This window comes from Olea europaea, unplaced genomic scaffold (assembly GCF_002742605.1).
Source record: "Olea europaea var. sylvestris unplaced genomic scaffold, O_europaea_v1 scaffold138, whole genome shotgun sequence".
NCBI lineage: Eukaryota > Viridiplantae > Streptophyta > Magnoliopsida > Lamiales > Oleaceae > Olea > Olea europaea.
In genome coordinates, this window is record NW_019231313.1 from 357,064 (window position 1) to 381,207 (window position 24,144).

General features: G+C 32.2%; 2 protein-coding genes across 3 annotated transcripts in view; one reads left to right on the forward strand and one right to left on the reverse strand.

Annotated features, from left to right (window-relative positions):
• Window positions 1-5,379, forward strand: part of LOC111375503 (probable inactive ATP-dependent zinc metalloprotease FTSHI 1, chloroplastic) — a 7,301-nt gene extending 1,922 nt beyond the window's left edge. Inside the window, exons 3-13 of the mRNA XM_022998341.1 lie at window positions 212-260; window positions 1,514-1,702; window positions 2,024-2,119; window positions 2,189-2,317; window positions 2,780-2,832; window positions 3,155-3,350; window positions 3,423-3,537; window positions 3,627-3,922; window positions 4,353-4,436; window positions 4,511-4,795; window positions 5,025-5,379. Coding sequence (XP_022854109.1) covers window positions 212-260; window positions 1,514-1,702; window positions 2,024-2,119; window positions 2,189-2,317; window positions 2,780-2,832; window positions 3,155-3,350; window positions 3,423-3,537; window positions 3,627-3,922; window positions 4,353-4,436; window positions 4,511-4,795; window positions 5,025-5,222 — 1,690 coding nt within the window. The 3' untranslated portion in view covers window positions 5,223-5,379. The remainder of the gene's footprint in view (window positions 1-211; window positions 261-1,513; window positions 1,703-2,023; window positions 2,120-2,188; window positions 2,318-2,779; window positions 2,833-3,154; window positions 3,351-3,422; window positions 3,538-3,626; window positions 3,923-4,352; window positions 4,437-4,510; window positions 4,796-5,024) is intronic.
• Window positions 5,380-5,456: 77 nt separating this feature from the next.
• On the reverse strand, window positions 5,457-10,400 carry LOC111375479 (auxin response factor 9-like). Of its 2 annotated transcripts, XM_022998308.1 has the most exons (15): window positions 10,017-10,400; window positions 9,790-9,908; window positions 9,521-9,616; window positions 8,892-8,948; window positions 8,595-8,747; window positions 8,377-8,461; window positions 7,891-7,981; window positions 7,591-7,755; window positions 7,366-7,479; window positions 7,202-7,274; window positions 6,968-7,121; window positions 6,524-6,874; window positions 6,357-6,445; window positions 6,079-6,266; window positions 5,457-5,973 (listed from the first exon to the last, which is right to left on the reverse strand). In XM_022998308.1, exons 1-15 carry the CDS (start codon window positions 10,060-10,062, stop codon window positions 5,835-5,837), a joined length of 1,920 nt encoding a protein of 639 aa, XP_022854076.1. In that variant the 5' UTR covers window positions 10,063-10,400; the 3' UTR covers window positions 5,457-5,834. The 2 variants fall into 2 exon arrangements, with proteins under 2 accessions (XP_022854076.1, XP_022854075.1); XM_022998307.1 differs by having other exon boundaries at window positions 6,357-6,874.
• Window positions 10,401-24,144: the final 13,744 nt, after the last annotated feature.

A 24,144-nucleotide genomic window follows, 5' to 3' on the forward strand; every position in this document is an offset into this window, starting at 1 on the left:
AGTAGTAACTACATGGAGCATGTTTGGGTGTTATCTTTTTATAGCATATTCACCACTACTATTCACTTATTATCCACACATTTAGTAGGACTCGCTACTCATATTCATTATAATCCTATTATAATTTCTCCTGGACAAGCACTTGGAACATGAAGTTTTGGGCAAAATAGAACTATAGAAATAAGACATTATACATAGAATGTGTTTTTAGTCGTAAATCGTCGAATCAACATGATAATGAATTGGCAAAAGAGGATCATGTTGATTAGGAAAGTGATAGTTTTAGGTATTTTGGTTCGATAATAAGTAAAAAAAGTGGACATCAAGTTGATATATGCATCAAACCAAAGCAAATTGGATGAAATAGTGCTACAGGACTCTACGTGTTTCAAAGATATCTAGGAACCTAAAATGTAAGTTTTTCGAAATAGTCATTACATCAAAATTGGATGATTTTTAGTTTTGGGCTTTTAAAAGAAACTTAGTAGAAATGAGAATGTTAAAATGGACACTAAAATTGTATTCGACACTAAAAAGAAATTAAATAAGTACTTCTTAAATTCTACTTTGTGTTAGATACTTAGATCAGGATTATTTTCTCAGTTAGTTTATTAAGTTTTAATTTTTTATTAATTTTTTACATAATTTTGGATTGTTTAAACCATATAAATGAGGGTTAACTCTTTGTTTAAAACGCACTTAGGTTTTTAAATACAAACTACTCTCTGTGATCTCTCTCTCTCTCTCAAATTCTTCTTAATTTTCATAAATCGCTATTTGTGAATTCTATGTCAATTTGGATGCCTATCTGGACCATAACTTGCGAAGTCGAGTTCTTTTCAACTGGGAAGAAATGATGCTGTATTATAAGTGTATTCAAGGCTAAAAAGAAATTGATTGAATTGGACTTCTTTAATCTAGTTTTTGTTAAATTAGGATTATTTTCTTAGTTTCCTATTTAGATTAGATTTTTTATTAATTTCCTACGTAGTTAGGATTGTTTTAACTCATTGTTTTAAACAAACTTTGATTATTGAATACAAACTACTACTTTTTCTGATTTCTAGTCTCTCTCTCTCTCTCTCAATTTCTTTTCAATTTTCATAAACTGCTATTTGTGAATTTCGTACAGGAGCTTCCTGCATCACACACTTAAATGAATAAAATAATATATTAACAAGTGGATGTGGAAGCAACTGATGTTAAACTGAATGATGATTTAGATAGTTGTGACACGTCTTTTTCAAACTCAAAGAAACTTCTATTCACAAGAGTGACGTGAGCTTAGTAGAACGTATTATAAGAAGGACAAAAGCTAAAATTAACACTACCTGATGTGGTTTTAAAATATTGGATCTGCTTGGACTTCTCATAGACGTAGCACTAGATTGAATAGAGCAGCGAAAATGTTTTCCTGTAATCGGCTCTAAGTTTAGCAGAATTAAATATTTTCTTCTTTATGTACAAATGAATTGTTATTAGATCTGACTGGACTTAGTGGATGTAGCTCTAGATCGAATATAGTAGTGAAAAAGCTCTATTGGAATTTTATTTATTTATTTATTTATTTTTATTTTTTTGTACGGATGGACTGTTTTTTGGCCATCTTATCTGTAAATTGATTTCTTGCCTTCAGGGTTCAACTGGAGTCACATTTAATGATGTGGCAGGGATTGAGGTAGCAGTGGAAGAGCTCCAAGAGGTAGCATTTAAAAACTCATGATATTCTTGTATGCATTTGCATCACATAAATGTATCACTGATTTCTCGATTTGTTTAAATTAAGTGAACCGATTTTCTGAACTCTTGATGATTTTGCAGCAGATCAACGTTGTCATGTTGGCCAGTTTTTAGATTATGTTCTATACTTAGAATTAAAAATAGGCTGTAATTTTAACCGCTTTTTTTTCGTTTTGTAAATTCTAAATTTAGTGCATTGATTTCATTTCATGTTTTTAAAAAAAAAATTCCGCAAAATCATGCAAAACTGTATCGAGTTTTGTAATCTTTTGCTGCTTGTTAGTTGGTAAGGTACCTGAAGGATCCAGAACTATTTGATAAAATGGGGATAAAGCCTCCGCATGGAGTTCTTCTTGATGGACCACCTGGATGTGGGAAGGTTAGTTGTCTTTTCTACGATGACACTAAGTTTTATCAATAGTCTCTAAAATTACACATTGCCTGCCAGACCCTGGTTGCTAAAGCCATAGCAGGTGAAGCTGGAGTTCCATTTTACCAAATGGCTGGACCCGAATTTGTTGAAATTTTGGTTGGTGCTGGTGCTGCTCGTATCAGGGATTTATTCATGAGAGCCAAGGTAACCCTTTGTTCTTATTTAGCTATTGACGATCCTATGTTTTTTCGCATCTTTTTAGACTCCAATTGAGAAGACAGACGGATTTTTTTAAATAAATATTTTTTTTCCATCGCTAAAAGTTTATATTTTTAGATGAGATGGTTCAATGTGGTATCAAACCAAACAAGATCCTACGTCAAATTCTCGGCACTGCCTATCTATCAGGTGTCAGGCCTTTGATATAGGATGAATCTACCATCCACATGAGGGATTTTGTTTAATATAAATCTCAACAAATATATATGTTCCTTTTTAACAAATTAAGCTTTTAGACGAGATAGTTCAACGTATCTTTATGACTAGACAAAATGACGTGGAGATCAGGAGATGGAAAAGACGTTTTTGATCCATATGGGTTGGTAGGAGATATACTTTGTTTTTGTGACGATTTTCTTTTTCTTTTTTTTTTTTCTTTTTTTCCAGGTGAATAAACCATCGGTCATTTTTATTGATGAAATTGATGCTCTGGGTGCAAGGTATGGGCGATTCAATGAGTTTATTGAACAAGTTAATTTACTGTAGATATAAGCATGTGGTGTTAATATATTTTCACAACAAACATTGGAACATAAATAGTTTTGATGACCATTTTCATATTAAGTTCTTCGCTTGACATAGTGGAAATTGAGAAATAAAATGGCAGATTTACAAACAGTCACTAGTCAAGTCCTTGACTTTTCTATTACAAACCAGTGCTTTTTCTTAGAATCAATTGCGAGAACTATGCTTCCAGTTCAATTTTATCTGTTTTCATGAATCTGCATCAGAGAATGCAAATGATTTGAAATTGTAATATAGGCGGCAAGGAATATCCCGTGAATCGAAGGACCACATAAACAATGCACAAACTCAAGAAAGGGAGACTACATTGAACCAGCTGTTGGTGGAACTAGATGGATTTGATACGAGCAAAGGTGTTATATTTTTGGGTGCCACCAACAGGATGGATTTGTTGGATCCTGCACTTCTTCGTCCCGGTCGGTTTGATCGTAAGGTATATACCTTATTTATGCATCTGTTCTCTTAAACATGAATTGTCCAATCATTGTTTTTGTTTATCAATTAGATAAAAGTTAAACCTCCAAATGCAAAGGGAAGACTGGAAATCCTAAAAGTACACGCCCGTAAAGTGAAATTATCAGATACTGTTGATCTGTCTAGTTATGCCAATAATTTGCAAGGTACATGTTTTCATTTTAAATGTTAATACAGTGAAAGTTTATATTCTCAAGCTGTAACTTTCTGAATTGTTAAATGAGGTCTGCATCAGGATGGTCGGGTGCAAAGCTGGCACAACTACTTAAAGAGGCTGCTCTTATTGCGGGGAGGAAAAGGTATTTTGAGGAGGAGGAAAAGCACAACACAATTTTGACGGAAGATATGGACGAAGCAGTTGACCGTCTTAGAATTGGGCCAAAGCGTGTTGGAATGATTTTGAGTGAACAAGGTCAAACTCGCCGAGCTGCTGTAGAAGTGGGGGTTGCTTTGACGGCGCATCTGCTTAGGCGTTTAGAGAATGCTAAAGTTGAATGTTGTGATCGTGCGTCTATTATTCCTCGTGGAAAGGTTTTCCGACTTTACCATTTCTTGATTTAATCATTGTCTTTAAATTAATTTCTTTTCCATTTTATTCTTGTTAGGAATATTGTAACCATTGTTTTGTTTCCAACCTATTGCCTTAGTGGCAAGTTGGTCGTCAATCTTTCATTTTCAAGGACGACAACCATCCAAATTTCCATTACATCATCAAGTGTCACTGACTGTCGTTATGAAACTAGATTTTGTTTCCAAACGTGGGCTTGTGCCCTATTTGAAACTAACCATTGTTCATGAGGACCACATGATGATTTAATGAGATTTGGACGGTTTTTGTGGAGACTAATTGTGCAACTATTGAAGAACAACTTGCTAATCAGGTCATAGGTTAGGGATAAATGCTGCTATTTTCCCAAGTAATATCGCTCTCTCCCTTCTTGACGGAAAATTTTACATGCAGACGAAGTCTCGAGTTTTATTTCATAGTCTTGATGAAGACTTGTACATCTTTGAGAGCCGGCCTCAAATGTTACACCGTCTTCAGGTGTGAACTTTGATTTCCTTTTACTCGTCTTCATTCTCCTCCATTTATAATTGTGTTTTTGTACATTTCTGAAGATAAAACTTGGAGGCAGGGCTGCTGAAGAGGTCATTTTTGGCCGTAATATTTCAAATGCATCAGTTGAGTACCATGCGGATGCATCTCGGCTTGCTCATGAGATTGTTACTTTGTACGACTTTGAAAGATCTCTTTATGATTACAGTAATTTGAGTGCGCCTCCGTTAAACTTCAATTTGGACAACGAAACTCACCGGAAGACAGAAAAGTTGACTCTCGATAAGTATGGAAAGACAGTTGCTATGCTGAGAATGCACAGTGCTGCTTTGTGTAAAACTATTCAGGTTTGCTCAAATACACGAATCTTTATACTTTCTCTACTATTTTATCTAAAAGCTTAAGTTGTTAAAAAATGACAACTATCCTCAATGTAAACATGTTTGCATCCATCAAGTTACTAGTACTCGATTTAAGCTTAATTGTATTTTATCATACTATACAGTCGTGTTCAGTTACTAGCCCAGATATCCACGACTGCCAGGGACACTAATATTCCTCTTGTTTGGCTTGCAGGTTCTTCTCAATCGGGAAGAAATCACAGGGGATGATATTGAGTTTATCCTCGACAATTATCCTCCACAAACTCCCACTAATCTAGTACTGGATGAAAAAGATCCCGGGAGTCTTCCATACATGAAGCAAATGCAAGCACAGAGTAAAGAATTAGACTACTTTATTGACTTAATGAAGAAGAATGAAGCTTTTCGCTGATAGAGCTAGCAATTTCAGTGTATCATAAATAGTTAGGGAGGCTGTAAATAGGCGAGTTACTGATTATTTAACTGATTCATACTGTAGAAACATACATGCGCACTTGTGTGTAGATAAACGATGCAATATATACTATGATATGCGGGTAAAAACCCAATGTGAAATACGAGATTTTCGTTTTGCAGAAATCAGTAATTTTTGTATCTAACAGTATATAGATGGTCAAGTTTATGATAGAAAGAAAGGAAACGCCTTGAATTAGTGAAGTACAAAATACAAAAGAAGCTGGCAATTTTTAAACCAGATGTCAAGAATTTATATTCAGATATACAGGACAAGAAAGAAATCCATCCAAATTCACCAGAGACACCTCTGTTATACACAGATTCTAATCCTTAACCCACCCCTCGATTAGTAACCGTTGTAGAGTCTAGTATTACTAGTAAAATTTCAAGTCGCAAACTGCTTCTTGATGACCCAGTGTCAGCAAAATGCGAGAAACAAACAAGATAGTTTCTCAAAGTACCTCTACCACGGCACAAAAGGACCCTATTACTATAGAAGAAACAAATTAAAGGCAGCAGGAATGAAGAAGAATATGTGAAGGTAATTTTAATCTCCACCAACTTCCAAGTTAAAGCCTCCTCTTTCGTTGTCTGTTGAAGATAAATGAAGATTACTTCTAGCTCTCATTTTCTTCACTTCTTGGGTAGAATAGATGAAAATCCTCTGCACCTTGTCACAGAATTCTCTGCAAGAAAATGATAGTATATCAAACATATGCTCATATAGAGAAGGTTCGTCAACCGTCGAAGTTGAATAATATTTCTAGATGAAAAATACAAACAATACATACAGCCATGGATAGTCGCGCATGAGCATCATATCTCCTTCGTCATCAGTAAAAACAATTTCCCATTTATGTCGATGCCAAAGCTCTCCTTTTATTTCGAACATCTCTTCGAGTTCACTTAAAAGCTCATCGAACCCCTTTAACACAGTTAAGTCCACAGCACGACCCACAGCAACTCCTTGCATTTGAACCTTCTCAAAGTATTTCCATACCAAATGAACACATATTTATTTTTATTCATTTAACGTTCACTGTCAAAAGTAGAAAATGTGAAATTATACCTTAGTACAACTTCTAGTGGAGTGATTCTGTCTGCTACGAACCTCCTTTATTGGTGCTTGTAACCGCAGCAGTTGATTCGGGATGCATCCTTCAGAAACATCACTCGGTATATCAACTGATTTCAAAAAACATTTCTCGAGCATTGAAGGGCTTTTCAAATCAATACCAAATAATCTGCAAGTAGCAGAAGTATGTAATTTCCTCCCATCATTTAAGCAAGATATGAGAGTATTGCTCTGTTTTCTGGAATTTGGGGTGGAATGGTTTGACAAAATAGACCAAGCTGAGTCACTTCTGCTCTCTTCTGTTTCTTCAGAAAACTTATTCAGACAAGAATTTATACGAGGAAAAGATAGCCAGTCTCCCTCTACATTAGTTCCAAATGTGTCGTCAGTTCTGTTTTTGATGAGAGTGGCACTTGCGTCTATTTGTTCACTCCTTTTTTCTTCAAGAACGCCCATTACTTTATGTGAGTCGTGGGATGGATTCCAGACAGCAGATGCAGCACTTGGATTTTCTACCACATAGGAAATAGCAACAAAATTACTGAAGCCATAATGCTTAGAAACACTATAAAGTTGTGAAAAAAGGATGTGCAAGGTGATCGAACCAGGAACTCTGACTTCAATATGCGATCGTGGCCTTTTATTTTTCGCTGCCAGTGGCTGAACCAGGCTCGTGGGAACTGATGCCACAAATGGTTCTATCTCCCATGGAGAAACCCTTTCAGGTCTTGGAATGGATGCAGGTTCGTCCCACTGAACCTGAAAACACGAGAACAGCATAAAAGTTCAGTATTTCCCTGTGCTAATTTTATCTAAATGATGCCGCCATAAACACTAACCATCAGTGATCGCCATTTCGAATCTTTCCAATGAGGAGAAATATCTTCAACTCCTGTTATTGTACCTGAGAACCTGATTACTCGGGAAAAAGAAAAGGATCAAATGGCGAAATTTGATGCCGATTACAGAGAGATCAACTTGAGAATATGCAGCAAATAGCAACCTTTTCTCTGGAGAATCCTCGACCTCAAAATGCATCTTGAATCTCATGCCAACTCTGAAACCATGGTTTAGAGCTTCGAGATATTTGTTCAAGCCTATGATGAATTGACTTGTTCTGAAAGTTTTACCACAGATGACATGTTTAAATTGATACGCTCATTATATTAAAAAGAATTCTCATATACAGACATCATTCTCAGTTTTCAAAAGAGCGCAGAATTCGAACCTTGGTTTGTAATAAACAACAAAGAGGGTCTTCGTTGCAACAGAGTGAGATGCAGTTGCAAGCACTCCGAGATGCATGCTCTGACTTGAAATCACAGAGGATGGCATGGAGCTCTGTTGACAAACATGATGTCTAACTCCGACGCATAACTCCCCATTCACTCCCCTATAATTGATAAGACAATAACAATACATAAGAAAGAGGAAAACCAACATGTCGTAAGAAAGACAATAACAACACATAACTCCCCATTCACTCCCCTATAATTGATTGCTGGAGTGTGTAAATTTGAATTAGTACCTCAAAAATACAAAAGAGTCTCCAGCAACTAATCTCTTAGAAGTGACAAATGTACTCCATCCAGTTGTAAGCAAGTGCCTACTTGGTTTGCCTGTTCGAATATTGGAAGATATGTACATGAATTTCCCTCCATGAAATTGAGAATTTGATATCAACGTACTCAACTCAATAGATGCCTATTTATTAGATCAGTATTGGGACAATGGTATTCATGGTCAAGTAATATGCTAGTAATGAGATGAGGATGATTGGCTAAGCTTAAATTGTTACTTACAAGTAAATAAGTTAATTATGTAGGCAATAAGGTTAATGTTACTTTCAATATAAGTAACTTCTTTTACTTGAAAGCAGAAAAAATTAACTTACCCAACCATCTTGGAAACATAAAACTAAATTTACTTATTTAAGCTTAGCCAAACAATCCCATACAAGTTAGTCTCAGCTAAATCAAAAGGAGCTCATTAGGAAGGTAGAAATAAAGACTACCTCTATATATATGCTTAAAGTGCCATTCCATCCCATGCAAATCCTTGGCCACAAGTTCCTGGCTCGGAGTCTGCAGGGTCATATCCTGATCAAAGAACATACATAGTCAGAACAAACTAAAGATCAGTTATGATATTCTATACCAACCAGAATTATATGGAAAAGAAATTAAAAAACAAATACAGAAGTAATGAACACCTTAAAAGAGGAATTATTACCAAAGGAGGAAGGCATTCATTCGCATGCTTACGGAGGACGGAAAATCCACCATGAGTACTTGTATCGGAAGCTGTCAAAACCTTGCAGAACGAGTGAACCGTAGGCCTAGGAGGCTCTGGAGGACATGGATCTAGACTTTTTGGCTCGGTTTGCTACAAATAGTTTCACCCAGTGGTACTCAAACTTTCATCAACTATTCTAGTAAAAACTTGCACACTTGATCCCTAAAAATTATGAAAGCAAGCAGCAAATACAACAATTTTTCCAATAAAAAAGAAGCAAGACTTATTGCTTACTTCTACTTCGGGCATCAGAGTAATTTGTGCATAAACCTCATCAGTTTCTTGTTCAGCCTACAAAAGACACCAATATCATGATTTGTTGACTATTTTACAATGTAATTTACCACTGCAATACTTTTGCTTGCCAATAAAGAGATAGAGAATTGTTATTTACAGGGTTGTCTGTGATGTAGAATAATGAGCCTGAGACGATAAACATAAAACCAAACAAAATTTTCTGCAGTTTTTACAGCAAGCAAACATAAACTAAACTAAGTTAAACCAACGTTGTCGTCAGAGAAAGACAAGTTGGGGATAGAAGGTGAAAGTTTATTGTCTTATCCGGTTGAAAGGCTACATGTAATACAGGACCGATGATTTGCATGATACGTTTCAAATTTCAGTGTGAAAGCCCAAAGAAATATATCAACTCCCCCCCCCCCCCCCCCCCCCCCAAACCCACTATTTTCTGGCTCGTGCTGCCTTCTTATTTCTCACCCCAAAACCAAAAGAAAACTGTTTAAACATTTTATACCCCGGATCTCTTTCACCTAGAGCACTAAAAATAGTCTCTGGTAAAAATTCTCCAGTAGATTTCAAAAATAACAAAAGAATAATGAAGAGTAGGGTAGATAGGACCATACCAGTAGCTGAATGTTCATAACACTACAAAGGATCTTTGAGGGAAGATTGACCACCGGTATTCTCTGATTTAACTCCTGATTTATTGATGCTTCCAACTAAACAAACCCCAAAAATAGCACAAGTTTCAACTCCAAATGAAAGTCCATAAAAATCCCACATAAGGAAATTCAAGATTATCTTAATTTCAAGATTAAATCATAAAAAGATCTGAACTTTCAAGCACCCAGAAAAGACAATATAGATGTGCTAAAAATAAAATATTACTAACTTGTTCCATGTGACCTTGTGGAAAATAGTAAACTCTTTCGTTCATTTTTGGAACATCCACCAATGGACCTGCACAAGCCTTCCATAGCTCTGGATACAAAACATTCTCAACACCAAACCCTGAAAATTCGAAAGAAAAAAAAAATATAGTTTCCCAAACAAGAACAAAAACACTTGTGGACGAACATAAAAGAAAAATAATGATCAGTCTAATTTTAAATTTCTAACCTTGAGATGGAGAACATTTTTTCTGCTGATAAGATGACCTTGTCATGATTAAAGCGAATCTTGTTTCGATAAATAAACTGATCTTTAAATCCTCAATCAAAACTCATATTAACATAATATCACAATATAATACACATAAACTGAATTCACCTCATTACACAGTATTAACAGCACTAATTACTACATGTGAAAATAAAGCCCAATTTATACATTGAAAGAAACAACTGAAAGCTGCGAGATTACAGTGACGCCGGAAAACCTGCTTCTCTTTTCTTTAACCAAATGTGCAAAGAGGGAGGACGTGAGAAAAAATGCCGTTCAGAATCCCAAGAAACAGCTTAGAATAAGCCTTGATTCATTGCTCTGTCTCTATCTACATATATGTGTGTGTGTGTGTGTGTGTGTGTGTATATGTATATATTGCTTTCATTGAACGTGTTTAGGTTGTCCCCTTTTGCACTACAGTATGTTGTGGAGCGTGGGGGTCAGTAAACGCTAACCTAACTATGGTTAGGGTGGATGGACGGCTGTGATGACGACATTTTTCTTGACGGAATGTGGGGTCAATCTTAGCCCTATTTGTTTTCCCAACTAAAATGAAAAATATGGTTGTTACATATTATATCAAGTTATCAAATTTGAATTTTTATTTTTTGTGTGGGATTCATAATAACTATATTTTTCATTCTCATTTTTACAAAAATTAAAAACAAACGCCCCCTTTAATTTTGACCGTTCCGTTATAACGGTTCACGTAGAGACCTTTCAACAATATTTTTGACAATTGTAACTATTTAAAATGGATTTTGCTTTTTGTATATAAAAATAATACATTAACGATTATCGAAAATGATATGAAGGAAAAAGATTGGATAAAAAAATTAATTGCATTTAAAACTATCAAATAATATAGTGCCATTTGGAGATTATATATGTACTACATTTGGAGATTATGTACTATCTTTTTTATTTTTTTTCACTATCTTATGTAAACTTTAATGTACATATAGTATGTTTCATGGGAAATTATGCTGATGCTTCCTCTCTAATGGGGCCATTTCAGTGTCATCCCCAACTAATATTTGTTCTTATTTCAATTTAGCTTAGCTTATATTTGGTCCCATTTTTCAAAATTAGGTTTTTTCAAATTTATTTTTAATCACACATTTCATGAAAATTACAGTCATTTTCAATTTTTCAATTATATATTTTATTAATTTTTATCAAGATTTATTAAAAAATTAATTTTTACATAAACCAAACAGAGACTTAGAAACCTCTAATATGAGCTAGATTCTAAAAATGCTCAACATCCCATATCCTTTTACATTTAGACTTGCATGTTTTGAGTTTTTATTAGATCTCATTCGTATTAAGTGTTAAATAGGTTATAGCTAATAATGATGCAGAGACGACTTGATAATGAATTTATGCTAAAATGTTTACATTGAAGTAGCTAAGATTAACCCCTGCTTGATCCTCATTAAATTAAATTACATTACATTCCATTTTTCTTTCTTCTATTTTCAATCACATAATCTTCCATAAAATAATATTACACGTAAATCGAAAATTTTTCTTTCTTTTTCATCCACTCATTTTTCTAAAAAATATTATTCCCCTCATTTTCATTTTCAGATAATGGGAATCAAACAGGGGCTAAATAGGACAGCCGATAAGTATGATTAAATTGTTATTTTTTAGTTTAGTTTTTTTATATTTAATTTAATTTGACGTACGAAACATATCTTAATATTCATAGCAAATTATTACAAAAACTAACCTTTAATTTTTCATTTTAATTTTTCAATTGATGAAATTTTTATTTTTATTTTTGTTAATTTTACCAATCTAATTTTGCTGAATATGAAGTTGAGAAATATCGAAATAATAATATCTTATTTCTTGTGAACATAACAAAATGATGAAACTCACTAACGCCGTTAAATCCTGTCGCCATCTTATTGGTTGGGCAGCTACGGAGCAGGCAGCAGGCTTGGCTCCAGTAAGCCCGGCAAAGAATTTTCATCAAATCAAGCATTTCTCCTTGGATATTGACCTCCAGGTCAGAGCGAAACTACCAAAATGCCACCAGTTCGTGGTCCCCGCCAGAACACGTGAGAATTTTTTTTTCTTAGCCTTTTACTCTACGGTTGGATCTGAACGAGTGTTTGCAGTGGTCCTTAATCGGTACGATTCATCAGAAATAATCAACGGGTCATAGACTGACACGTGTTTGATGGTCCCTGTCTATTTCATCTTTTGTCTGTTATGGTTGGACCAGTTCAATTAATCCAATTGTACAAAATAAGTTGACAAAAATAGTTGACAAAATAAGTGTTAACAGAATCTTGACCTTTGATTTCAAATTATTTAAAAAAGTGTTTTTGAAATTATTAGTGTAGATATTTTGTAAATCAACTTTGTCAATCAATTTTATACAAATAACATGACTCGGACAAGTTAATGTACCTGAGACACATGTGATCATATCCATACTTATTTGTTGGGACTATAGTTAATGTACCTGGGACACATGTGATCATATCCATACTTATTTATTGGGACTATAGTTTCAATTTTTAATGTTGTTTCAACAATTTGCCTTTTAGAAAATCAATTTAGACAATGACTCGAAAAAGACAATGTATAAAAGGTTAAATAATCGAATTTGAAGTAAAAATTATAAACAAATAAAAATAAATAAATTTTGGATGTGAATTAGCTGGTTTAGAGGTTGTTTTAAGATATTCCACATTTCAACTTTTACATAAAACAAAACTGAATTTCGAATAGGTCAAGCTAGTATGACTCTTATGGCGTGGTTATTTGAGAATTAAATATGAAAAAAGAAATAAAAATTATAGATGTCTTGATTTTACAAATCAACAAATTTTCTAGTCTTTACTTTATTTTTCTTAACAAACGAGTTTTCAACTTCAATTTCGTAGAAAGTAGTTTACATATATAGTTTGGTTCAAGAGTACAATATAGATTTCAAAATTTATTTATTTTTATTTTTATTTTTTTATGAACATGGGTATCCAGACCAGTTTACGTTCACCTTAACTAATCTCACAGGATCCTGATTACAGCCAAATGCTCATTTCAGTGGTTCTGATAGAACTCAAACTGGTGACCATTAAGGAGCAAATCCAAGGCGTGACCACGATTTCAAAAATGTTGTCATTAATAGATGGCTCTACTAGCCGAACCTCCTTTTCAATAAATGGGATTGCGATTGCTATTAATTGAGACAACATGGGATGAGAGTAATTGCAGTCGAAAAGAGAGCGATGAATTTTGTTTTGATTCAAAAGTGATAATAATTATCCTTTAAAGTTTAAACACGATTCTTGAATCTTGATCACGTCCGAATTAAATGATTTTCATATTGATTTTGAATACAAAGATTCCTTTTCTTGAATTTTTTTTTTAATACACAAATTGTAATTTATATTAGCAAATTAACCTTTGGATAAAAAAATATATTTTGTATTATCATTTTTAGATCTTACAGAGCATCGTTGAAGAATATGCCATTTGTACCATATTTTGGCCACTTCTCCTTGTCTAGATTTACTTATTATCTGTCCATCGACCCCTCTTAAATGATGTCTACATATCCCTACACTGATTAAAAATATTAATTGTCAATTAACATGGTACCGGTCTACTGGATTATTCATTTTTGTTCTTAAAGTTAAAGAGTTACGGAGTTAATCACTCACGAGTTAACACGGAGTTCTATCTTCAAACATCATCCTTGATTAAAGGAGTAATTCAAGTGTTTAAGCAGTTTAGAGTTTTTAGTCTTAACATACTTGCACAGCTTTGTGAAATCTGATTACTTTGTTTCAACCTTTTATTATTATTATTATTATTATTATTATTATTATTATTATTATTATAAATCTGACTAATTATTAAAAATTTTAGATATATCAATTCATTAGTTTGAACTTTTTGAGACCGAGCGTAACTAATAAAAAAGAAATTGTGAGGGATTAAATGAATCTACACGTTTTAAAATTAACTTTAATTTTTATAAGAATTCTTGATCGACTCGACTATAGAATTGGTCAGCATTACAAACATAATCGAATGTGGACGAAAGAGTATAATCAAATAAATTTATTTCTCAGCTTTTTAATTTAATAAAGATGATTACTTTGTCCCCTTTTGGGATATATGAAAAAGAAGTAATTTGCATGAATACACCTTTACAAGTTGTATGTATCTATCAAATAATGATATCATCTAATTCTATTATTCTAATGTAATCGGTACGATTCATCAGAAATAATCAACGGGTCATAGACTGACACGTGTTTGATGGTCCCTGTCTATTTCATCTTTTGTCTGCTATGGTTGGACCAATTCAATTAATCCAATTGTACAAAATAAGTTCGCTTAGTACATTATTGAAAGATTAAACAGTGCAATTAGGTTCAGTTTGGTTCTGTTAGAAAAATAAATTGAAATTTAAGTCAAAATTAATTAATAATTTTAATTTAACCACACAATTTATGGAACTCGCAAAATTTAAATCACAAAATTTATCAACTCTTAACAAAAATTACTAAAAATCTAATTTTTATGTAAATCAAAAGGGGGTTTAATAAAAAGACAATGTATAAAAGGTTAAATAATCGAATTTGAAGTAAAAATTATAAACAAATAAAAATAAATAAATTTTGGATGTGAATTAGCTGGTTTAGAGGTTGTTTTAAGATATTCCACATTTCAACTTTTACATAAAACAAAACTGAATTTCGAATAGGTCAAGCTAGTATGACTCTTATGGCGTGGTTATTTGAGAATTAAATATGAAAAAAGAAATAAAAATTATAGATGTCTTGATTTTACAAATCAACAAATTTTCTAGTCTTTACTTTATTTTTCTTAACAAACGAGTTTTCAACTTCAATTTCGTAGAAAGTAGTTTACATATATAGTTTGGTTCAAGAGTACAATATAGATTTCAAAATTTATTTATTTTTATTTTTATTTTTTTATGAACATGGGTATCCAGACCAGTTTACGTTCACCTTAACTAATCTCACAGGATCCTGATTACAGCCAAATGCTCATTTCAGTGGTTCTGATAGAACTCAAACTGGTGACCATTAAGGAGCAAATCCAAGGCGTGACCACGATTTCAAAAATGTTGTCATTAATAGATGGCTCTACTAGCCGAACCTCCTTTTCAATAAATGGGATTGCGATTGCTATTAATTGAGACAACATGGGATGAGAGTAATTGCAGTCGAAAAGAGAGCGATGAATTTTGTTTTGATTCAAAAGTGATAATAATTATCCTTTAAAGTTTAAACACGATTCTTGAATCTTGATCACGTCCGAATTAAATGATTTTCATATTGATTTTGAATACAAAGATTCCTTTTCTTGAATTTTTTTTTTAATACACAAATTGTAATTTATATTAGCAAATTAACCTTTGGATAAAAAAATATATTTTGTATTATCATTTTTAGATCTTACAGAGCATCGTTGAAGAATATGCCATTTGTACCATATTTGGCCACTTCTCCTTGTCTAGATTTACTTATTATCTGCTCATCGACCCCTCTTAAATGATGTCTACATATCCCTACACTGATTAAAAATATTAATTGTCAATTAACATGGTACTGGTCTACTAGATTGTTCATTTTTGTTCTTAAAGTTAAAGAGTTACGGAGTTAATCACTCACGAGTTAACACGGAGTTCTATCTTCAAACATCATCCTTGATTAAAGGAGTAATTCAAGTGTTTAAGCAGTTTAGAGTTTTTAGTCTTAACATACTTGCACAGCTTTGTGAAATCTGATTACTTTGTTTCAACCTTTTATTATTATTATTATTATTATTATTATTATTATTATTATTATTATAAATCTGACTAATTATTAAAAATTTTAGATATATCAATTCATTAGTTTGAACTTTTTGAGACCGAGCGTAACTAATAAAAAAGAAATTGTGAGGGATTAAATGAATCTACACGTTTTAAAATTAACTTTAATTTTTATAAGAATTCTTGATCGACTCGACTATAGAATTGGTCAGCATTACAAACATAATCGAATGTGGACGAAAGAGTATAATCAAATAAATTTATTTCTCAGCTTTTTAATTTAATAAAGATGATTACTTTGTCCCCTTTTGGGATATATGAAAAAGAAGTAATTTGCATGAATACACCTTTACAAGTTGTATGTATCTATCAAATAATGATATCATCTAATTCTATTATTCTAATGTAAACTTAACCAACTAGAGTTTCTTTCTTTCGATATTGTATGCTTAGTACATTATTGAAAGATTAAACAGTGCAATTAGGTTCAGTTTGGTTCTGTTAGAAAAATAAATTGAAATTTAAGTCAAAATTAATTAATAATTTTAATTTAACCACACAATTTATGGAACTCGCAAAATTTAAATCACAAAATTTATCAACTCTTAACAAAAATTACTAAAAATCTAATTTTTATGTAAATCAAAAGGGGGTTTAATAAGTTTCGCCAAATCTCTTTTTTAAAATTCGATCTCCTTCCCTTGGTGTTAAACAAATTGGGCGAAGAGTAGGACACGAGAGATGGTATTTTATTCTCATGTCAAGAAGAGCTTACCAAATATATTATATTATTATCAAAAAGACATTTATTAAATCAATATTGTGTACTCATTATTAAGATCATCGAGTGTGGATTAACATTTCTATTACGAGCTTTTATTTTATTGATCGACTCGACTATAGAATTGGTCAGCATTACAAACATAATCGAATGTGGACGAAAGAGTATAATCAAATAAATTTATTTCTCAGCTTTTTAATTTAATAAAGATGATTACTTTGTCCCCTTTTGGGATATATGAAAAAGAAGTAATTTGCATGAATACACCTTTACAAGTTGTATGTATCTATCAAATAATGATGTCATCTAATTCTATTATTCTAATGTAAACTTAACCAACTAGAGTTTCTTTCTTTCGATATTGTATGCTTAGTACATTATTGAACATGATTAAACAATGCAGTTAGCTTCAGTTTGGTTCCGTTGGAAAAATAAATTGAAATTTAAGTCAAAATTAATTAATAATTTTAATTTAACCATACAATTTATGGAACTTGCAAAATTTAAATCACCAGATTTATCAACTCTTAACAAAAATTACTAAAAATCTAATTTTTATGTAAATCAAAAGGGGGTTTAATAAGTTTCGTCAAATCTCTTTTTTAATATTCGATCTCCATCCCTTGATGCTAAACAAATTGGGTGAAGAGTAGGACACAAGAGATGGTATTTTATTCTTTTGTCAAGTAGAGCTTACCGAATATATTATATTATTATCAAAAAGACATTCATTAAATCAATATTGTGTACTCATTATTAAGATTATTGAGTGTGGATTAACATTTCTATTACGAGCTTTTATTTTATATTCTTGCTTTGGAGAACGTAGGACAAACCAATCACATTAAGGTTATGTGTGTGCTCGTCTGTCCCCATGCTCGATGAGTCAAGCGGCTACGTACACCAACATCTAATAACACCGGTTCAGCCATATATAAATACATTTGCTTTTGACTTAGTGCTGATTTGAATCACTTCAAAAATACTAAAAAGTTGATGCTAAAGTTAACCATTAATTTTGGATTGATTGGTGCAAAAACCCCCACCTATTAAACATGGTGTACAAAACTTTTCTCCCTATTGGAATTGGCGAAAAAGGTCCAATTTGAAACTTGAAGTTTGTTTTACCCTTCTACCATTCATTTTCTCGATAAAAAGACATGAAATGACGAATATGCCCTCATATTCAAATAAAATAAAAAGAGAAAAAAAATAAAGAATCAATTACAAACATTGTCTCAAAGTTTTCAAAAAAGGACAAATGAATCTCAAATAAACAATTAAAAAATCGAAACTAAAAAAAGAAAAAAATCACTTCATCTTCCTCGTTTCTTTTCTACCACCACCATTCACCGCCATCGCCACCGTCATCGTCACTACAACCCACCACCACCACTATCCTTTAGTTAATTTATGACAACAAATGCACGTGATCACTTTTCTTGTTTATTATAGTGAGAACTTGCGTCATCGAGTGGACGTGATTGCTTTTCTTGTTTCTGATTCCACTCGATTTATCAATCCATAAAAACACTTCGGTTAATCTAACATAGCTAAAGTATTCCATCACACAATAAGCATATAAAACGAGAAAATAATTTTCCAAAAGAAAAGTAAATCTGAGGGCGAATGAGAGTACAATATATAGAGCCAATCGCTAAGATAGAAGTGTTTGCCCCAAGTCCAAATGGACTAGTTCATATTTGAAATCCAGCCCACGTTAGCTCCCACAATGTAGAGCACCGCCGACAACAATGGGGACATCATCAACATAACAATGCATGTTAGCACCGCCATCGCAACCCACCAATCAATGCTCCTCCTTACCCTCTCCATTTTTGGTGGTCTCTCTCTCTCTATCTTCCTCTCTGTACTATGTATGTGAATGTATATAGCCCTTGTTTGAGCTCCATTTTGGGGAAAAATGCATTTTTGAATAGTGTAGTGATGGAAATGTGTGATTAAAATATAAGAAAAAGTTTTGAATTTGCATGTAATATTTTTTTATTGAAGAATGTATGGTTGAAATGATGTCAAAACGCTATTTAAGAATGCAAGAATTGGGCTCAAACAAGGGCATAGATTAATGTGTAAACTGGATTTACCTGTTTTCGCCCTGTAGTTATGAATTTTGTGATTATATTGGCGTGTGGGGTATAGTACAATTCTATATTGGTAGCATAAATGAATCCGGGGTGATCATAGTGGCGGCGGTGACGACTACAACAGTGGCAGTGGTGATGAATGGTGGGAGTAAGAGAGATATGAGGAAGATGAAGTGGTTTTTTTTTTTTTAATTATTTATTTGGGACTCATTTGTATTTTTTAGGAAAATTGAGGACTATAATTGCAATTAGTTCCTTCCTTTCTTTTTGAAAGAAGGGTACATTCGTCATTTCACAAATTTTTATTGAAAAAATGGATGGTAGGGGGTGAAACGAGCTTCAACTTTCAAACAAGTACCTTTTTATGATAATTCCAATAGGTGGGGGATTTTGAGCCAATCAACCTTCATGTTATTTATTTATTTGAAATTCACTATTTTTATCAACTTTTCAATTATCCGTTCCATCAACTTTAATCAAAATCTGTTAAAACTTTTATCAAATGAATAATTTTATCCAGCATTAGTGGTGTTAAACACCGATCTAGATGTCAACATATCATACATTCCATTAACATCTAATTTAATGCTATAAATCTGCCACCTAAATTGATTTAATCATTAGCGGTGCTAAATAGTATTACTCGTTAATCGTGAAGCTACTTAATATCTTCTCCACGTATAAAGGATAACATATGGTTTGGGAGAAGAGACACGTGACTTTGACAAGTGGATGTAAATAGCCATTCTCTTCACATAATGAAATATTGGATTGACAAGTAAATTTAAACATATGCTATTTACTTGCTTTCGGATTTCTGCTTCAGGCTATTGTTGTCTTCATGATAAGGGCTTACATGTTAAGAATTACCTATCTTGATATTAATGCAGAAGAAATTGAAGATATTTTGGAAGAATGGCAAACAAAGCATGATAATATTTGGATAAGTTTAAGAGAATTGTAGATTTTATTTCTTTGAAAAAAGATAGAAGGTAATGATATGATTGCTACATCCCATGTGGAGACCAATTTGGTTATTGTTGTTTGGCCACCTTAAACAAGAATTTTAAAGTTCGTCTCTGTCTGCTTTCCCCACTTTCCGACTCCCATCCCACCTAGGTTTTTGATGATGTCGATGAGGGATACCCACTTCTTTTTTGAGATGTCGATATGGGCTATTAACGTTTATTTAAGTTTAGCCATGTTTGATGGAAACTATTTGAGAAAAATAATGTTTTGAATAGTGAATTTTTGGAGAACGTGCAGTTAAATAGTAGGGAAAATTTTTAAATTTACTTGAGAAATATTTTATTGTGTGAATGTGATTGAAAATAAGTATATAGAATTTTTTTTTAAAAAAATAATTGTTACCAAACATGGATTTAGTTTGCAAATTATGGTAATTAGAATTTTGATGCTTTTTAATTTTTACGATTGTAAATTCTACCATTTGCGTTAAAGACGTGGCTTTGTCAAAAAGAGTTTCAATTATATATTTCAAAAACTTCTATCACAATCTACTATAAAATCTAATTTTAATTTATACCAAATTTGATTACTTTTACTCGTGAATAATGTCATGTCTTGTCAAGTATAACAGTAAAAGCAATCAAATTTTTTACTCGTGAATAATGTCATGTCTTGTCAACTATAGCAGGAATCTAACTTAGATTTGACCAAAAATTGATGCATTAAAATATTGCAATTTCGATTCTCTCTGTGTTTAATTTTGATTCTGGATAACTTCCATTAGATATAATTAATTAATAATATTAAAAATTTAGTTGCACGTTGGACAAGACAAATCTAACCCATTACCATGCAATTCTGAATTTACGTAAATGAATATCGTATATGTTTAGTTATTTAAATAAAAAGTCAAAATTTTAATAGATTTTGATAAAATTTGATGAAATGTGTGGTTAACGCTTAACATCTAATAAAAGAGGTGGTTAAATTGAAATAAAAAAATTTTCAACTTTTAACCTACACCAAACAATAACTTAATGAATAATATTTTTCAATTATTTTATTCAATTCAATACAATCCAATCGAACGTCTAAAAAAATACCATAATCAAGACGAACCATTTTATCCTCCTGCTATTGGTCCATCAAGTAAGATCCAATGGCATGCTGAACAAGGCCGTCAAAAGAATCTTGTATAATCTAGTAATTCGATTGAAGAGAATAATTAACTTTTCGTAATGCTTATATTTAATATAGCCAATTAGATTCACGTATATCCACTAATTAGGCTAATTAAATTTTAAATTTGGACATAATAGAATGGATGCTTACGGTTAGTGTGACGCTAGCTGAAATAATAAAATAAAAATTCAACTTTGTTAATTAACTTTCTTTTGAATAATACAGGATTTTATTATTAATATAATATACTTTAATTTTTGCTATATCATAGCATCAAAAGATTCAAAATCGATTCACAACCTTATTAAGCACTTGTTTGGGCTCCATTAAAATCAAAATGCATTTTTCTCATTCTTCTTTTCAATCGCACATTTTCAATAAAATATTTTTTTTCCCGGAATTTGATTTTAATGGAGCCACTAAACATTTACATTCACTATCTGCAAGACATTTTCAAGAGAGTTTGGAAATAACTTTTTCGCGGATTTTTTTTCATCATTTCAAAATAATCGAGTGAAAAGTTGTATAGTTAATGTACCTTTATTCGATCATGTTTAGATCATCCAATCATCTCGTAGATATAGTAAATCTAATTAATCAGGTCTTGTTTTTGTTAAAAAAATGATGTGAAAGCTAGTTCATATAGTTGGCAAGAAGGCTTTCGACTATTTTCGACATCAACAGTTTTTACTCTTCGGTGGTTACCTGCCAACATAAATAATTTATTGAGTGGATGTTATTGGTCGTCTATGTTTGTTTTTTAAATAGATAAATTGACGTTGGTGTTATGCCCAACAGATAATGAACGATTTGGAGTGTTTCATATGACGAGTTAATATAGTTTTAAACTTTCATTGCAAGAGTTTGCTCAAGATTGGACGTAATTTAATCGGATTGGAGTGTTTTACATGACAATTCGACATAATGTTAGCTTGTGATTGCAACTTCAGATTGGGTTTATGTGTGAGTTGGACGCAAATATTTATGATTTACGATGGAGTATGAGAGAGATGAGTAATCAAGCTTAGTCGCAATATGAACTCAATGCCATCTAACAATATTAATGAAGCAGTCAAGCTACACGTACAGAAAAAAAATAGTATTATTCATTCATTCGCATCATTCTCTTTGAAATTGTAGGGAAACATTCTTTCGAGTCTCACCATCACCCATTTATGAAAATTTTGCATGGGGTTAGACATCTAAAGAAAAATGAATCCAACCTACATGTGAGTGAGGGAGTAAGTGAAAATACAATTTATATAAATAAATGTGTCACTTCTCTAAATAATTAAAGCTTTTAGAGGTGGTTAATATTGTATCAGCAAAGATCCTATATTGAAATCTTCTTGTCACGTGTTGCCAGGGTCGGTCGTGGGCATATTCAGGCCCAAAATCACAAAGGGCCTATTTTGGCCCAAAGTTTTTTTTTTTAATAATATTAAAAGAAAGAAAATGAAGAGAAAAATAGTTTTTCATTAATTGTGAGATAACCGAGATATTTGTTTGTTGTTTTAATCTTAAGTTTTAAATTAACAATATGTTGTATAATATATCGTTGAATTTTACATTTACGTTGATTTTGACGGCCTAATTTTTGGACTTCGCCTCGGGTCCCGACAACCACAGGACCGACCCTGCGTGTTGCCTCTCATGAAAGATGACTTCGGCCTATGGGGGTGTTGAAGATACTATTCAAATAATGTGTCCTCTTCACATAGTTTAAGCTTCTAGACAAGAACGTTAAAAATCTTCTAACTAGACAAGTGCATTAGAATGCAGGAACTCCAATTTCTTGCAAAGCTAAACAATTCTCCACGAAGGCGAAAATATTAAAGGAACGGTAGGCATAATCAAAAGTTGAAATCCTACTGAACTGAAACCACGAGTAGGAAGTGGAGTAGCCTCACTTAGCAGTAGTTTTTTCTTTTGTTCAGTCATTTGCGACATAACTATATACTTCACATGAGTTGGATGGCTAAGCTTAAAAACCAAAAAAAGAATTCAATGGCTTTTTCGACAGTAATTGATACTACGAAATAAGCTGATTCTTTTGTAGAAGAAGAAAGGCCAAACATGCTCTTATTGTTTATGACCTCATTTGAATCCGTCTTGAAGGAAATAATCAAGGCCAATGTTCAAATATGACACATGCTGTCACACCCCTCATTTTTTTTAGTCAAAGTCAAGGAAAAATATTTGGTCAAAGTCAGAGTCATTAAGGACTTAAGTTGAACAAATAACATTTATGGGATTTAAATTGAAATTTCGAGTAATTGAAGGTTAGGAATGATATAATAAAGGAATCCAAGGATTTAGTTTCAATTATGGGAAAAGAAATGACTAAATGTAATATTGTCTGAAGATAGTGGACTTGCCTTGCAATTATTTAATATTTACCCATTAAATAACATTTATTTTATGTATTTTCTCATATATTTTGGGGAAAGAGAGAGAGAGAGAGGAATCGAGAGAAGGAGGAGGAAGAGGAAGAAGAAGAGGAGGAGAAGAAGAATTTTCAAGTTAAGGTTCTTAAATTCTTCAATTTCTCATTTGGTTTAGAATGGCAAGTATAAATTTATTAAATTAAATTTTTAAGGGTTATGGAAAACTTGCTTTAAATCAAAGTCTAGCAAGAATTATGTGTTATTGATATGTATTTAATTATTAAAATAAGTATATGTCAAAGAAATATGTATTTGAAAATTAATGTAGAAGAAAATGAAAACTTTGGAAATGGGTTTGTAATATAAAGGCATATTATTTGAAATTCTTGGAATTATGTGATGGTAAAAACCTAAATTAAGGATTTGAGGTTGAAATTCTCCATTTTTTTTTAGCAATTTTCGAGTTTTTACAAAATAGGTGCTAGTATTTTGAAATTCTGCCCAGAAAGGTGCTATTTTTGTCAATTTTTGGTGACAGATTTCAATATTCAGAAATTGGTGCCATTTTCAATATTATGGAATTATAGTGCTAGTTTTGTCAATCATCTAATTTTGGTGGATTTTTAGTATTGGAACCAAATTAAGTGTTAAATATTTGACGTTTTGGTGTTAAAATAATTTATATAAAGAAGTATATGTTGTTAATGACTCTAAATGGGATTATGAGATTGAAAATAAAATATGTGAAGTTTTCATTGGTAAATTATTATTTCTAATAGTAGAAAAATACCCACGGAACGCTTGTTAAGGGATATGATTTATTATAGCAAAAGCATGATATCAT

Bases quoted from the DNA above. Each gene is read 5' to 3' on its own strand.
- LOC111375479 (XM_022998307.1), bottom strand. From the start codon at position 10,062: ATGACAAGGTCATCTTATCAGCAGAAAAAATGTTCTCCATCTCAAG. The intron at 8,949-9,520 runs GTATGGTCCTAT...TGTCTTTTGTAG, and splicing joins TTATGAACATTCAGCTACTG to GCTGAACAAGAAACTGATGA. The intron at 6,875-6,967 runs GTTCGATCACCT...CCTATGTGGTAG, and splicing joins TATTGAAGTCAGAGTTCCTG to AAAATCCAAGTGCTGCATCT.